At 56.5% G+C, this 14422-nt stretch overlaps 1 protein-coding gene across 1 annotated transcript in view; it reads right to left on the reverse strand.

Annotated features, from left to right (window-relative positions):
• Nucleotides 1–1847: 1847 nt before the first annotated feature.
• TMEM201 (transmembrane protein 201) overlaps nucleotides 1848–14422 on the reverse strand; it is a gene marked incomplete at its 5' end in the record, with an annotated part of 18802 nt that continues 6227 nt past the window's right edge. Inside the window, 5 exon segments of the mRNA XM_014586585.2 lie at nucleotides 1848–3492; nucleotides 4504–4641; nucleotides 4789–5088; nucleotides 5629–5700; nucleotides 9572–9804. Coding sequence (XP_014442071.1) covers nucleotides 3395–3492; nucleotides 4504–4641; nucleotides 4789–5088; nucleotides 5629–5700; nucleotides 9572–9804 — 841 coding nt within the window.

Raw genomic sequence — 14422 nt, forward strand, 5'->3', positions numbered from 1 at the left:
TGGGAAACGAGGTTGCAAAAACGCTATGAACAGGAAAATTCCATTTTCCTGAAGGCATACATGTAGAGGTATACTCAGGAAAAAGCGGCAGCCGAGTGCAGGGGTGTATGACCGCAGTCCCAGCCACTCGGGAGGCTGAGTAAGAGACCCTGTCTCAAAAAAAAAAAAAAAAGGAAGATTATAGGCACTTTTCTCACTTGCCTTTCTAGATTTTTTTTAAAGAGAGATTTTGTTATAGGGCACATGTGTTCACCGGAAAGACAGTGAGAACTCACCTCCAGGGGGGATGGCCATGTCACAATCCCTTCTCCATTCTCCTCTCAGAATCATGGGCATGCATGCACACGCACCTAGCATGAGTTTCAAGCTGTTAGGTCTGAGACTTGAACCACTGTTAATTACGGGGGAGACCAGTGACATAACCATTAGGCCATCTGCTGGTCCCTCTAGATGTTCTAAAGATTCCCTTTTAAAACAATAGAAGATAGCCACAGAAGAACAAAGTAGGTCCCCACAGGACAGAATCTCTTACAGAACAGCAGGCCTAGCACTGCTTCCTTGCAGTCATTTGCTTCTCTACACAGCACACGGACACGGGACAGCTAGGAGCTCTGTAAGGCGCTGGGCATGTGACTTGAGGCTCTGGCTGACGCACAGAAGGGGATGAGCACACCATGGTTGCGGAGTACCTGCGTCCCCAGGGAACATGGTCCCCTGAGGTCAGTGAATCCAGCTTGGGTTTCTGCCTCCAGAGCCCCAGGCAATCTGCCCTGAGGACGTGGTGTAAATCAGCTCTCCTTCCCAGGCTGTCCATCATCCTGGAGGCACGCAGTGTGGGTGACTGGGCCCCCTGCATATGTCCACACCCGCCCCAGATGGCCACCTTCAGTTTCACTGAAGCTGACAGAAATAGATTGTCACCAGCCTGGCACAGAGGGTCACTTAAGAGGCCCCTTCCCTGGTTCCTCACTCTGTGCAGGGCGTGCCAGTGCAGCATCTGAAAACTCTTGCCATCATCACTTAGGACACTGACCCAGAAGGGGGCCCTCCTGGCCTAGGCAGGGTGGGGACAGGTGGCACCTGGCTCTGCATCTGCTGAGCCCAGCTACTGGGAGGGGCTAGCGCCATTCCAGGTGGGCTTAGGGAAGACCAGGTGTTGGTTGCATGCTGATCCCTGTGGGGTGATTGGGACTGGCTTTTCCTTAGAGCTGAGCTGAGTGCTTTCCATTGGGTCCTGGCCCCTGGCGGTGTTCTGCCTGGAACACTCCTCAGGCCCATGCCCAGCCCAGGCAGTCTCCTGTTCAAATCCCGTCATCCATCTGGGGACTCTATGGAGGCCACTAAGCCTGCCACCCCAAACCAGGAGCCCAAGGCCCCACACTTGAGCACTGAGGTAATGAATGGGACCACCTGTGTGTCAGCTGCCAGGGCCTTCCCTCATGCCAGCCAAGTTGCCCTGGCATAGAATAAAGACAGACGGCAAGGTTTAGTCCAAAGGCTTTATCTTTTTGGTCTCCTTTTTTGCTTTTGTAAAAAAAAAAAAAAAACACGGTGTCTTCTGTTTGAAACAAAACATATGTAAAGGCCCCTCCTGCCCTGCCTCCCCCCTGCCCCTGTAGGGGTGCTGGGACCACAGGCCCTGGGCAGAAGAGGCAGGCCAGTGGCTTCATGAGGAGAGGGGTGGGTGTTCCCCATATGGGGCTCCTCAGAGCCAGACAGGAAGGGCATTTGGGAATGGAGTTTGGTTTTGTTAAGCACAAAAATAAAGTAAAAAACGCGACACACATGGAGGCCCAGAGGCATCCCCTCTGAGTTGGAACTGTTCCTGGCAGCTGGACTCAGGGTCCTGCTGCAGCCCGTGTCCCTCGCCCCGGATGGAGGACAGGGCAGGAAGCAGCCTCAGGCGCTCTCACGGCAGGAGTCAGCAAGAGGAGGGAGATGAAATCAGAGCAATCTCCTTCCCCACATGGTAAAAAAAATTATTAAAAAAGCACCTGAAGCTTAAAAAAACTAAACCTCCCTAGCTGGGAGAACTGGGGGCATTCCACTTATCAGCAAAATGCCTTACCTGGCAAAAATGTGTAGAAAAATAAAATTAAACTTTATCCCTGAATGATAGAGTGAAGACCCTCCTGCCCCATGACCCTCCCCCCAAGTCTCAGAATTTCCCGAGGCAGCTGATGCCTCCCCAAGTGGCACACACACACAGACACAGACACATGGATGACAGCCCCAGGCCTGTGCCCAAGGCCGGGCAGCAGGAGGGGGGCCTTTGACACCCACAGGCATACACAGCGCCTTATTCCTCTCAGCGTCACAACGGTTCAGCGACTGAGGTCCCTCCCTGCTCCCCTCTGAGGGGGAAAAGATGGGACCCCAGCAAGAGAGTGGGGCAACCTGCAGTGCCAGTCAGAAGGGCAGGGGTGAGGACCAAGAAAGTGGGGCAGGAGAGCAAGCCAGCCACCTACCTGGGAGGCAGAGGCCACACGGAGCCCAGGGGGACAGCAGAGGGGAGGAGTTAGGCCTCACCCCTGGAAGGAGCTGGGAGGGGAGGCTCTGAACTTGGAGATCCCAAGGCTACCCTAGACCTGCCCTGAGGTTCCATGTGGAGCCGAGGGGCCAGGGAGGGAGGCTTGGAAAAACGGTGGGCCCTGGGCTCTGTGATGTCAGGGTAATGGGGTTGCTTCCTGGGAAGGTCATCAGAGGTCACAAAATAGGGGCACATGCCTGAGGGGCGGGGGAGGCAGGTGCTTACACTGGCCCTGAAGGCCCAACTGGGCCCTTGGCTGCAGGGACCCAGGAGCTCTGAGGACCTTGTGGGCAGCCCAGCCCCGAGCTGCCAGGAAGGAGATGGAACGAGCAATGCCCAGGGTGGCTTTCCTCCACTGGGCAGGGACAGGGGCCAACACGCAGTGGCCCAGGGGCCAGCCCTCCTGTCTTCCCCAGGGGCCTTCAGCGTAGTGGGACACAGAGTACAGTACAAAGATGTGGCCACAGCCCGTAGCCCGGGGTCAGGAGACAGCCTGGCCAGTTCCTGCTGCAGTTGCAGTAGTTCTGGCCTTCCTGCCAGGCATGGCGGACAGTCTGAGGGGACCCTGGGGCTGTGTAGCCCCTCAGGGATCCCTGGCTTCGGGATCAGAATGTCAGCACCAAAAACAACTGAAGTCAGCCGGGAGATGGGCAGGCAGTGTGGCCTCAGGCCAGGCCCAGGCCTACAGTCTGTTAGGTAAGGAGGGTTAGGCGTCCTGAGGTCAGGAACTTGCAATCCTGTGAGGTCAGGGCCCTGGAGACGAGGGCAGAGGCAGCAGCCCCTCCAGGAAGGGCTGTGGGCGGGCAGTGTGGAAGCGGCATGCACCCGGGCGCCAGCCTCCAAGGCTCTCCAGCGGGCAGTGGGTCAGCGCAGGCTCTGGTACAGGTACGCCGAGGTGAAGAGAGCGTTGACGGCCAAGCTCACAGCCAGGAGGCCACGGACCAGGGAGGGGCCTAGACGACCTGAAAGTGGAAAGCCCGGGTCAGAGTTCCAGCCCCTCAGAGGGGGTAGCTGATGGGGGTCTCCCCCAAGCTGGTGAGGCCTGCCCATAGTTCTTTCCTAGGCCCAATGGCCTCCCTACCAGGAAAGATACCAGACCTGCCCCTGGTCACCTAAGCTTGAATCACCAGGAGGGCCCGAGGGAACAGTCACACACGTGCAGTGGGTACTTGACACTAGTTTTACAGCAGAAGAAATGGGGACTTGGGGTGAGTCCCCGGGCCTAGGCCTTAGAGATACGGAGCTGCTTTCACTAGGGCTCCCATGCTGCCAGGGCGTGCCTGCACCTGGCCCAACTTGGGGGCAACATGGATTTTGAGAGTCTGTTCAATATGATATTCCCAGGAAAACCCTCCTGCCAGTCCCTCTTTGTCAACACACATGCCCCCCAGGTCAGGGGAAGGAACACGCTGACCACTGACCTCACAGCCCCGTGCCAATGGTCCGTGTACAGGAGCGGGGACCTGGACCCAGGCAGCTCAGCAACCAGCACAGGCCTGCTGCCCCACCATGCCGCTGAGTACACCTGAGCTCCTCGGGCCTGCCGCCTCCTGCCACACCACTCTGAGCATGCCCAGGCTCCCCAGGTCTGTGGTCCCAGCCAGTGTCCTCAGCGTACCTGGCCTCTCCAGGCTAGCCTGGTGCCAGGCACTTTCTGCCCTGACGGAAGCCTCTGGTCTCTGCTATCCGACACAGGAGCCATGGGCCACACCTGGCTACCTACGGCTCTAATTTTACTTAACTTTAGTTCAGGAAGAGTTGAGCCCCAGTCCCTCCTCCTGAGGTGGAAATGCTACCTGCCGAGTCCCAGGCTCTGGTTGCAGAAGGTGCTGGGTACTGGTCAATCGGCTGCCCAGGACTAGTGGTGCCCTCTAGGTTCTTTCTCTTATGGCCCTCGGTCAGCACTCTGTGCCCACCAAAAGGTGATGGTGGCTCTAGTGCCCCTGCCCCACCCTGCACATGGGGGCATAGACCTCTCCAGGCAGTGGCCTCCTCCAGGCACCCTCTGGTGGTGGTGTCCACGACACAGGTGGACGACTGGGATGAGTCGTCTTCCTTTTTGATGGAGCGGCTGCTGCAGATGCTACCTCTTTCCGGCTTTGATCTCACGTCTGCAGAAAAGAGCATGTGTCTCAGTGGGTGCCCATAGCTCATCCCCAGGGGTAGATGCAGGGCTGCTCCCGCCTGTCTCAACCTGCTCACCCCTCCCCCGGCCCAGCCCACCTCCTTCTCTAAGGAAGGCAGTCAGAAGGCCATACCCATAGTGTGCTTTGTGTCCTGCATGGGCTGCCTCAGGTGGCCCCGGGGCGGCTCGATGGTGAAAAGGCTGCCGTTGTGAGGTGAGTGTTCATCCGAGCTGCTGGGGGTGTTGGGGTTGTCCCCAGGAGACGATGGGAAGAGCAGCAGCTTCTGCCCCTTCAGGTTGAGCCGGGCAGGGCTGATGAGGGGCCTGCGGTGGCGTAGAGAGCTGGAGCTGGAGGCCACCGAGCCAGCCACGGAGGGCGCCGGGGAGGGGAGCGGAGAGGAGGGGCAGCTCCCTGACAGCAGAGAGAAGTAATCTGAAGGGAAGAGGGAGGCGATCAGCCACGACAATGACACGTGAACATGTGCTGTCACAGCAACGCTCACTACATGCTACTGTCCCTGTGCTTCTCTCTGTGAACCCAGGGAGAAGGCAGGCTGTGCAGACTGGGGAGACAGTGAACCCAGCTGGATGCCCGACGGGGGAGATCACAGGACTCAGCCACACCCCTGCATGGTCTCTATCCAGGGCCTGATACCTCCCCTGCTGAGAATAGGGCCCAGGTCAGAGCATGCTGGAGATCTGAAGTGGGCTAGCCCGAACCCTGCGGAAGCTGGGCCCCGGTGCGCCCTCTCCACTGTGGCCACCAATCAGGACAGCACGGTATCATCTGGTCCTCATAACTGCCCTCAGCACTTCGCTCAAGGGGACCCGAGGCACGGGCATCTCACTCACTTGCCCATAGCTGGCACCTGAACACAGGTCTGTCTGACTCCAGAGCTCACATGGCCCACTCTGCTCTAGAAAGCCCAGGTCTTCTGTTGCCCAGCCCTCTTCTCAGCTCTGTTCTCCTTACCTGAGACAGGAACCTCCCCAGATGGGGACATCTGAGACGGTGGACGGCTCCCGCTGAACAGATAGCCCGAATCTGGGGACAAAAGAACCGACACATCAGGCCAGGGGACAGATGACCAGCCCACCCTGTCCATCCCTCACCACACAGCCCCACCGACGTTCTGCTGAAACCAACCTGTGCCGTTTACAACGTGCTTTCAGTGAACAGGGGCTCAAAGGACCCCTCAAATTACCACCTGAGGCACAGTGGGTACGTCATTGGGGTACAGAAACGGAAACTCATGGAGCGGCTCCAGAACAGCCAGCGCCTTCCACACAGGCCCTGCTTTTCCAGTCATCTGAGTCCCACTGTCTCACTACCCCCAGTCCCCATGCATTTGTGACAGCCCCCAGGGAGCACCGAACCGCAGCCTTGTCCTAGGTTGATGCACGCCAAAAGTGAGCCACATCTAGCATATCTTGTTCTTCGAGTACCTGGCTGAGAGCTGAATATGGACAGATCCAAAGATGGTCACGTGCTGTTGGGGGTGGCTGCTGCCACTCCTTGTATCAGGCCAGGGGCTGGTGACACAGGCCCTGGCCGGCTACGTGACTGGGGAAGGTGGTCACGTGACCCATGCACACTGATTAGAGTCCTTCAATGGATGCTGGGTGTGAGCTGTAGGGTGCATGGGTAAGCTTTGCCGCAGAGGAGCAGAGCTGAGAAAGAGCGAGGGAGAGACAGGAAGGATGCTGGACCAGGCCACAGTGCCCAAGCCCTGGCCTCCTGGCTACAAAGACCTGCAGGACTTGACCCTTGGACTCCCCTGCAATAGACTCTGGGATCCCAACCATCAGCAGACATCCTGGGCCTCAGTGGGCATGAGGAACCACTCCGAGCCCTTAATGTAAGCCTCTACAGAGAGACTGCCGGTTGCCTGGAATGGGTAGGCAGTCCTGCCCCAAAGGGCTTAACAGACCCTGGCGTTGTCACCCTCCCCTCCTGAAGAAATCCCTCAGTTCTATCATCTTGGTCAGTACGTGTGGAGAGGCCTCTGGGTGCACTGGAGCCAGGGTGGGGCTGCTTCCCTCGTACCCTTAGCAGAATCCCCCCCACCCCAAGTTCTGCTCAAGAGCCTCCACGCTGGGAACCCCCAAAACAGAGAGAGTGATCTCTGCTTACGGGAAAACCAAACCATCCTAATATCAGCCTCGGAGCGTGAGCGCAATGGTCTTACCTTTAACTACATTGGGGAGCGGGGCCTTTGCTGTTGGGAGTACCCCCACCCCAGAACCCTAACAGCAGCCAGTCTGCTGAGGGAAACTGCTCCGGCACTTTGCTGACTGGTCTCACTTCGTCCCCATGGTCCTGTAGCCCTCACTTACAGGAAGAGATCAGGGTGCAGCGAGGCGCATGCACCTAGCCAAGGTCACGCCCCCGCACTTGGTGGGCCAGGACTAAGGGGCATTGCTGGGGTGCTCCCAGCTGTTTCAAGCACCCCGGTTTCCTGCAGATAATCCTCACAGCAACTCCACCAAGTGTGGACTACCAGTTCCCATCATAGACACTGGCAGATAACACAATCCCCGTGGTGATGAGGCCAGAGGATCCTCAATGTGGACTCAGGGAGTGTGTGGCCTTCATTCCACCTGTCAGACAGGACGGTGGGGCAGAGTTTTCTCACAGGGAGGGGTGGGTGGCCGATGACACCTGTGGCTCCAGTTTTGCATTTCCTTATGGGAAACCTGAAGAGCAGGAATTGCTCCCCTCTGAGGTCGAGTTCCTGCCTTTCACTCTGGGATGACTAACCAGGATCATTTTATTTTTACAGCAACACAAGAGGAAGCTGTCCTCAAGTCTGCATTCTTCTCCCCACAAGTTGGCCATCAAGACTCTGGGGCACAGACCAGCAGTTGGCGTAATGGCTATGTCACTGGACTCCCATGTGGTCGACTGAGGTTTGAGTCCCGGACCTGGTGGCTTAAACTGACGCCGGGCACATGTGCGTGCGTGCCCAAGATCCTGAGAGGAGAATGGAGCAGAAGGGATTGTAGTGTGGCCATCCCCCCGGGGGTGATTTCTCACTTTCTGTCTCATGATGTGCCCTATAGCAAAAACTTCTCAAAAAAAAAAAAAAAAAAAAAAAGAAAGAAAAAGAAAGAAAAAAGACTCTGGGGCAGGGAGCTTGAGTCCCTCCCCCATTTAGGCTACTGCAGCCCCATCCTCCACTCTGAGGCCTGGCTCCCAAATCCCACTCCTGCTGGGGACAGCCCAGAGAGCACTCTTTTGGAGAAGGGCCCCAGCTACTGTTCACAAAGGCCCAGAGGTCCCACTGCACCTGGAGCATGAGCCTGGCCAGGCCATAGCTGGGACTCTTCAGCTAGTATACCACCCCCAACCCCCGAGCCCAGTGCAAGGCCTGACCCCGGGAGGGGGACAGGCACCAGCTGCCCTCTAGAAGCTCAGCTCCTGTTTGGGCATACAGAAACATCTAGTCTCGGCCTCTGTGCTGGGGTTCCATACCTTTGCCCTACCCTGAATACCTTATACCCTCACCCCCAAATGCCATCTCCTCCAGCACACAATCCCTGCTGGCAGGGTGACCCATCTTTAGCTCAGGAGACACTTACCTGCACAGAACAGGAGCTGCATGGCCTACGCTTAAACCCTAGCCCTTGGCAGCAGCAGGACCTGGGGCAAGACTCACACAAACCAAGGCTCAGAGGCGTGTCTGATATAGAGCTGAAGCCCCATTTGGCTGGGATGTTGAGGGACTCAAGTAAGACTGAATGGGGACCAGCAGATGGCGTAATGGTTATATCACTGGACTCCCATGCGGTTGACCATGGTTTGAATCCTGGCTTAACACTCACGTGAGGCACATGTGCCCAAAGTTCTGAAAGGAGAATGGAGAAGGGATTGCAGCATGGCCATCCTCCCGGGGGGTGGGGGGCGGCAATTTCTTGCTGTCTCTCTGCCGAGTGCATGTACACTATAGCAAAAATCTTTAAAAATAAATAAATTGCCTCACAGCCCCTGGGGCCCCAGCACCAGGCCTGCCTGGTATTCAGAGAGCCAGCACCCAAGATATACTACTGAGAGTGAGACAGACCCAGTGTGCACCAGGCAGCTTCTGAGAGGGGACAGGGTTGTCACAGAACCCCTGTGGGGCTCCAAGCACAGTAGTCACCCTTTATCTGCAGCTCTGCTTTCAGCAGTTTCAGTTATCCGCAATCAACTCTGGTCTGGAAATATTAAATGGAAAATTCCAGACATAAGCAGTTCATAAGTTTTGAACTGCATGCCATTCTGAGTAGAATCAGATCCAAATAACAGCATATGCAGCGTTTAGTACCGCCTGCTGTTTCAGGCATCCACTGGGGGTCTCGGAACACAACCCCCCCACACAAGGAGAACTTCTGTGTATCTAAAATTGGATTTAATTTCCAACGGACTTCTTAGAACATCATGTTGGAAAGGTGAGGAATGAGACAAAAATCTCTCAAGATAGGGACCAGGTCCCTTCAGGGTCTACAAGTCGGGAGCTCTCGATAAAACAACTGAATGCAATCTCTGTCCCCAGGACCACCCAGGAAGGCCTGGGGCACATTTCCCAATCTCCAGGGTCTGTCACAACAGTAGCAGTGATGCTAAGGATGGCAGTAACGGACAAAACCCAGCAAGCACATACACGCACCGAGGACCCATGGGTGTCAGCTGTCCGAGGCACGTTTAATGTGTCACCTCATTCAGCCTTCATGATCACTAGCCCCGCTCTCAGGGGAAACAAAGGCTCAGACCAAGTAAGACCCATGGCCAAGGGCTGCTGCTGAATGGACTCACCAGGACCTGTACCTCCCTCTGCCTGTCTCCACAGCCGGAGTGCTAACCACCCTCCTGGGTCCCTCCCAGCACGCCACTCACATCCTGTCCCTGCTGCCCCCAACACCTGCACAACTCTCACCTGCTCGAGTCAGAGAGGGACTCGTTCCCAGCGAGAGGGCCCGGCTGAGGCGGCCTGGCAGCGAGGAGGGAGAGGTGCGTCGGGGAGATCGGAACAGCTGCTGGTTGGTGAGTGGCAGGAAGCCGGGCGGGGTGGGGATGAGGAGGGGTGGTGAGGAGCCTCGGACACTTGGGCAGGGGATGGCCAGGCCGGGGCTGATGGGAAAAAGACTGGTGGAATCTCCTGGGAAGTACCTGTAGGGGCCCGTGCAGCACGGGAGAGAGGAAGAGGGTCAGCCCAGAAGGTTCTGGAGACAGACTTGCACATCGTTCCATCCCCTTTCCCACGGTGCAAGGTGGGGGCCTGAGTTGGGGTCTTCAAGGAGGCGTGCGTTAGTTGAAGCAGAAAAGCAGTCCGACCACATTCACGCCATTAGGAGCGGGTGGCTGGGAGGTGCTGGCACGACCCACCCCTCCCTGCATGCCCCCTCTGGCTCACAGCAAACTGTTTCCACTATTGAGTCTCCCTATTAAAGTGACACTGTCATCCTTGCCAACCTTAGGCCAACCCATTGCCTTGAAAGCAAAAATGCCCAGTACTTTACCAGGCACTCTATGAAGACTAAGGGACCTGGACTCTTCCTTGCCATGCCCTGCTCTGTGCCCCAAGCCTCTCGACAGAGCAGTATGCTCAGAGATGCCCTGGTTGGTCTCACAGACAGGCTCGGACATCAGGATGCAGGGCTACAGCAGAGCTTTGGGAACCCCTCGCTCCCCAGGGCACAGTTGCTCCAAGTCCCACTGCTGTTCTGTCCTGGGAGGGGAGTGCCTCCAGAGTTCCTTGAAGAGCAGGGGGCAGAGGCTTTGGAATTCACAGGAAGAGGCTCTCATGGGATACACACCAAACTTGAACTTAGACAAGACTGTGAATGACCACAAGGCTGCCAGAAAGACAGGTGACAGTGTCTCTTTAACTTGAGATTGGTACAAATCACACAACTGGACCTGATGGCCCCAAGTCGCAACGTCAACCATGCTTCTGATTAAGGCACCCGATTACAGAGGGGAAAGAGAGACAGAGGCAGTTAATACATTAGTCCGCCATCTGGACGGAGCTGCAAGGGTCCAGCCTTACCTCGGTCCCAAGGGACAAATGAGCCCAGCAGACAATCTGCCGACGGAGGGGCAGGCTGGCTCAGGCCCTGCAGGAGCCGGGGTCTGGCTAAGGCACACGTGCCCATCACCACCAAACACTCAGGGATCACTAGCCACGCCACCTTCCACCCGTCTCCCCAGCTATCTGCACCTCCCCTGGTCCTTTCACATACATTTTGTAAGTGGGAAGGGTTGTTGACTTCATGAGGAACCATGTGATCTTTTTAACACTTTCCAAAATACCAGGCGGCCACCTGGACTTCAGGGCCAAAGGCAAGGCCCACTGTTTAGAGAATATGGAATTAAGGTCGGAACTCAGTAATCTGTAGAAGGGCCAACTTCGCCCCAGGCCAGACGCTTAACTCCCTCTGCCCATGGACCCTCTTCCCAACACTTGTCTGACACACATCCTTGCCCTCAAGACACTAGGGAAGACTCTGCCTCTAAACAAAATAAGATTCTGTGCTGCATTTTAGAAGTGTGACAGCAACAGCCCAGAGAGGGAAGACACTCATGGGCACTACAGAGGCAGTGAATGTGGCTGGAACCTCTAAATCTCTGTGGGAGGAGCTGAGGTCTGGCCCAGGCTGGGGAGACCGAGAGGACACAGCGTGACTACAGTGGATGGGCTGAAGCAGGGCTGCTGCCCAGGCCCGTCCAGCAGATAGCGGCAGGGCTTGCGCTGGGCTTCCTGAGCCCACCTCTTCGAGATAGTGCACGGTGACCCTGAGCAGTAGGCCAGTGGGGGTGGGGCCAGTGAGTACCATTGGGGGGCAGTTAGAGGAATGTCTCTGTTGGGCTGGAGGTTCCAGCGGTGACCAGCTGGGCCCAAAGGCTTCTGAACCCTAAGGGTCAGCTCCAGAAGTGTGCTCCCTTTTCCCACCCCTGCTCACCCCTGGGACTGTCCCAGTGCTTAACACCCGAGTTTCCTGTCTACCTGGCACAAGTGTTGTCCCCAGTTCTGGTGCAACTGAAAGTGTGTGGCCAGGGGAGAGCCCTTGGGAGGTTGACCCTTCCTGTTGGGATTCAGTGACAGCGCTCATCAGCAGAACCCGTAAAGTGCTTGGTGCCAGCTCTGGTCAGTGCTCTGCGTGAAGGGTTCCGTTCTGGGTGGGGGTGCGCGGAACAGCTCAACGTCCCTGAAGCTGCCTCTGGTTAAAGGAGCCCAATCTCTGTCAGGCCCTGAACTCCAAAAACTCTGCCATTTCCCTGGTTAGAGGTCCCCCAGATTATCCTGCATCCTCAGACCACATCTCACATGGGGACCAAGAGCTAAGAATTCGTGTCTGTACATCCACCTTGGAGTAGGGACTCTGGGGAAGGGCCAGGTATGTTGCACTGAGACTCATCCTTCACCGAGGAGAGACGATTGGCCCCTAGCCCAGCCCCAGTCCATGTCAAGAGTGGAAGGAGAGAGAGGACTACATTGTAAGCAGCAGTTTATTGAGATGGGAGAAGTGCGCTCCAGCCAGGCAAGCGAGGAGAGCTGGGCCCTGAGCTGTTTGGTGTCATTACCAGCTCCCCATTCTGACCCCCCACCCAGACTCCTGTACATACGCCTGTACCCCAAAGCCCACCCACCCCAAGCCCTGGCACAGAAGCCCTTCTGAAAAGATGTGAAAGAAAAAGACGTGGCACCCGACACCAACGCGTAAAAGCAGGGCCCCAGAGGCATTTATTGAAAACACAGCATCCAAAACACATATCTAGGGCCAGGGCCAAGAGTGCTGGTTACAGAGATTAGAGGGTCACTAGACAATTATCCACAATTCTACTACAGGACGAGACAGACGACGCTCAGCAACAGTCACAGACAGAAAGGACACAGGCTCCTTCCTGCGCAGGACGGGGGGCAGGTGAGGGGCCGAGGGATGGTGGGGATACATCCTGGTGGTTTGTTCCCAGGCAAGTGTTACAGGGGAGCCTGTTCAGTCCCGGGGTGGGGATCTTGGGCCTAGAGAGTGAAATAGTCAAGTCTACCTCCCTCATGTCTCAAGAAAGGTCACTCAGCACCTGGGATAGACCCACCCTGACTTGGGGCTGTTTGACAGTTGTCCCTGGTGGAGGGGAAGAGAAGGCCAGGCAGGGAGATGCGTTCCCGACCAACAAGCCCTGAGCACTTCCTCAGCTGCTGCCAGGAACGTCAGCAGGTGCTAGCTGGCATTTTCTCCATGTGATGGAACTTTAAGGAACAGACAGATAACTAACAAAAATCACACAGAACTCTAAGAAGGCCGGAATCCTTACTCTGATGAGCCTTGCCTCATGAGATGTTTTCCCATGCCCACCAGAGGGCAGGAGGGGCGTCTGCTTGGCAGGAGGACCCTGGCCAGCGAAAGCTGCTTCCGCTTATTATAAATAATTTAATTTAAATGCACACATACACACAGATGTCCTGCTTCTACCCAATGCCAAGAAAAGCAGGAATTAGCATCCTGCTGTCAAAACTTCTCGAGAACAGATCTCAGACACAAGCAAGGGCACACACGGCAAACAGACTGCTCTTCCTCCACCGGGAGCTGCCACCGCCCTTCCTCTCTGAGTCTCTCTGGGGTCAAGGGCTAGGCGGCTAGTTCCCTATCCCCTCAAGGAGACACGCCAACAGGCAGCTTGGGGCTCTCTCACCCTCACTCTGCCTCGCTGCTGAACTGGCAGAGGTCACGGCCTGGTCTGCATCTTCTCAGAGGTTTCCCAGCTCACCCTCCACCAAGAGCAGACTGAGCCCAGGTGGGCCAGGGCAGTGCCTGAAGTCACAGGCCCACCTGGGCTCACTACAGATGCCACTGAGCAGGGTGTGACTATTATTCAATCACTGGGACTGGGTGGGGCGGCCCCTTAAGACCCCCAAATATGCCAGATTCACGGTGAAACGGCCCAAGCACGCTAACTCCCTATGGAGCTCCATCATGCAAGGGCTGCCCAGGGAAACACCCTCTCTCCCATACCTCGCCCCCCATACCCAGGCAGTTGGTGGCCCTTTTGTTGGTGTGACCCTTAGGCAGAAGCCTTAACAACTTCCATTAGCCGTTGCCCTGGGAGACTACAGTGACAAGCCAGAGGGACATGGTGACAGTTGTCACTATGGGCCCCTTATGTGTACTGATGTTGGGCAATCTGAGCTTTTGCCAGGCATAGTATGGGGGTGGATGGAGCAAAAAGGAGCCTTACGGGAAGCAGGGCCATGTGAGCACTCAACCCGTGCGTGGGGTCAGCCAGGAAGGGGTAGTAGCCTTGGCCTAAGAAGCCCAACCCCAGCCCATAGGAAGTGAGTGCAGGGCCAGCTGTCGGGATGGGGGTCCTGTCTTTCTGGGGCAAAGCCATGGGCTTCCCAGGACAGTAGGCAGAGGGTGCATGTCCTAGTTCTTCCTGTTTGGTCCACAGCAGTGCCCAATAATTAACTAAGGAATAAAGGAAAGACTATTAGACCTTTCTGGCCAGGGCAAACTCCCACTGGGGCCTGGCTGCAGAAGGGAAACAGGCCACAAGGAGAGATTTTCTGCTGTCCACCTTGTAGGGAAGGGTCCTACCACAAGCTCCTGGTCAGGCCAGACTGGCCTCAAGAATTGCATTCTCCCTTCCCAGGAAAGGTGCTGGGGCAGGGGTGCTCAGCAGTGGACCAAAGGGGCACGCTGTTCCTTTTGGTGCCCCACCTCCTGCAGAGCTAGCCTAGCAACAAGCAGGGGCCCGGGGACAGCCCAGATAAGAGGTTTGCAGCAGG

This window comes from Tupaia chinensis, unplaced genomic scaffold, assembly GCF_000334495.1.
Source record: "Tupaia chinensis unplaced genomic scaffold, TupChi_1.0 Scaffold000146_1, whole genome shotgun sequence".
Lineage (NCBI taxonomy): Eukaryota > Metazoa > Chordata > Mammalia > Scandentia > Tupaiidae > Tupaia > Tupaia belangeri.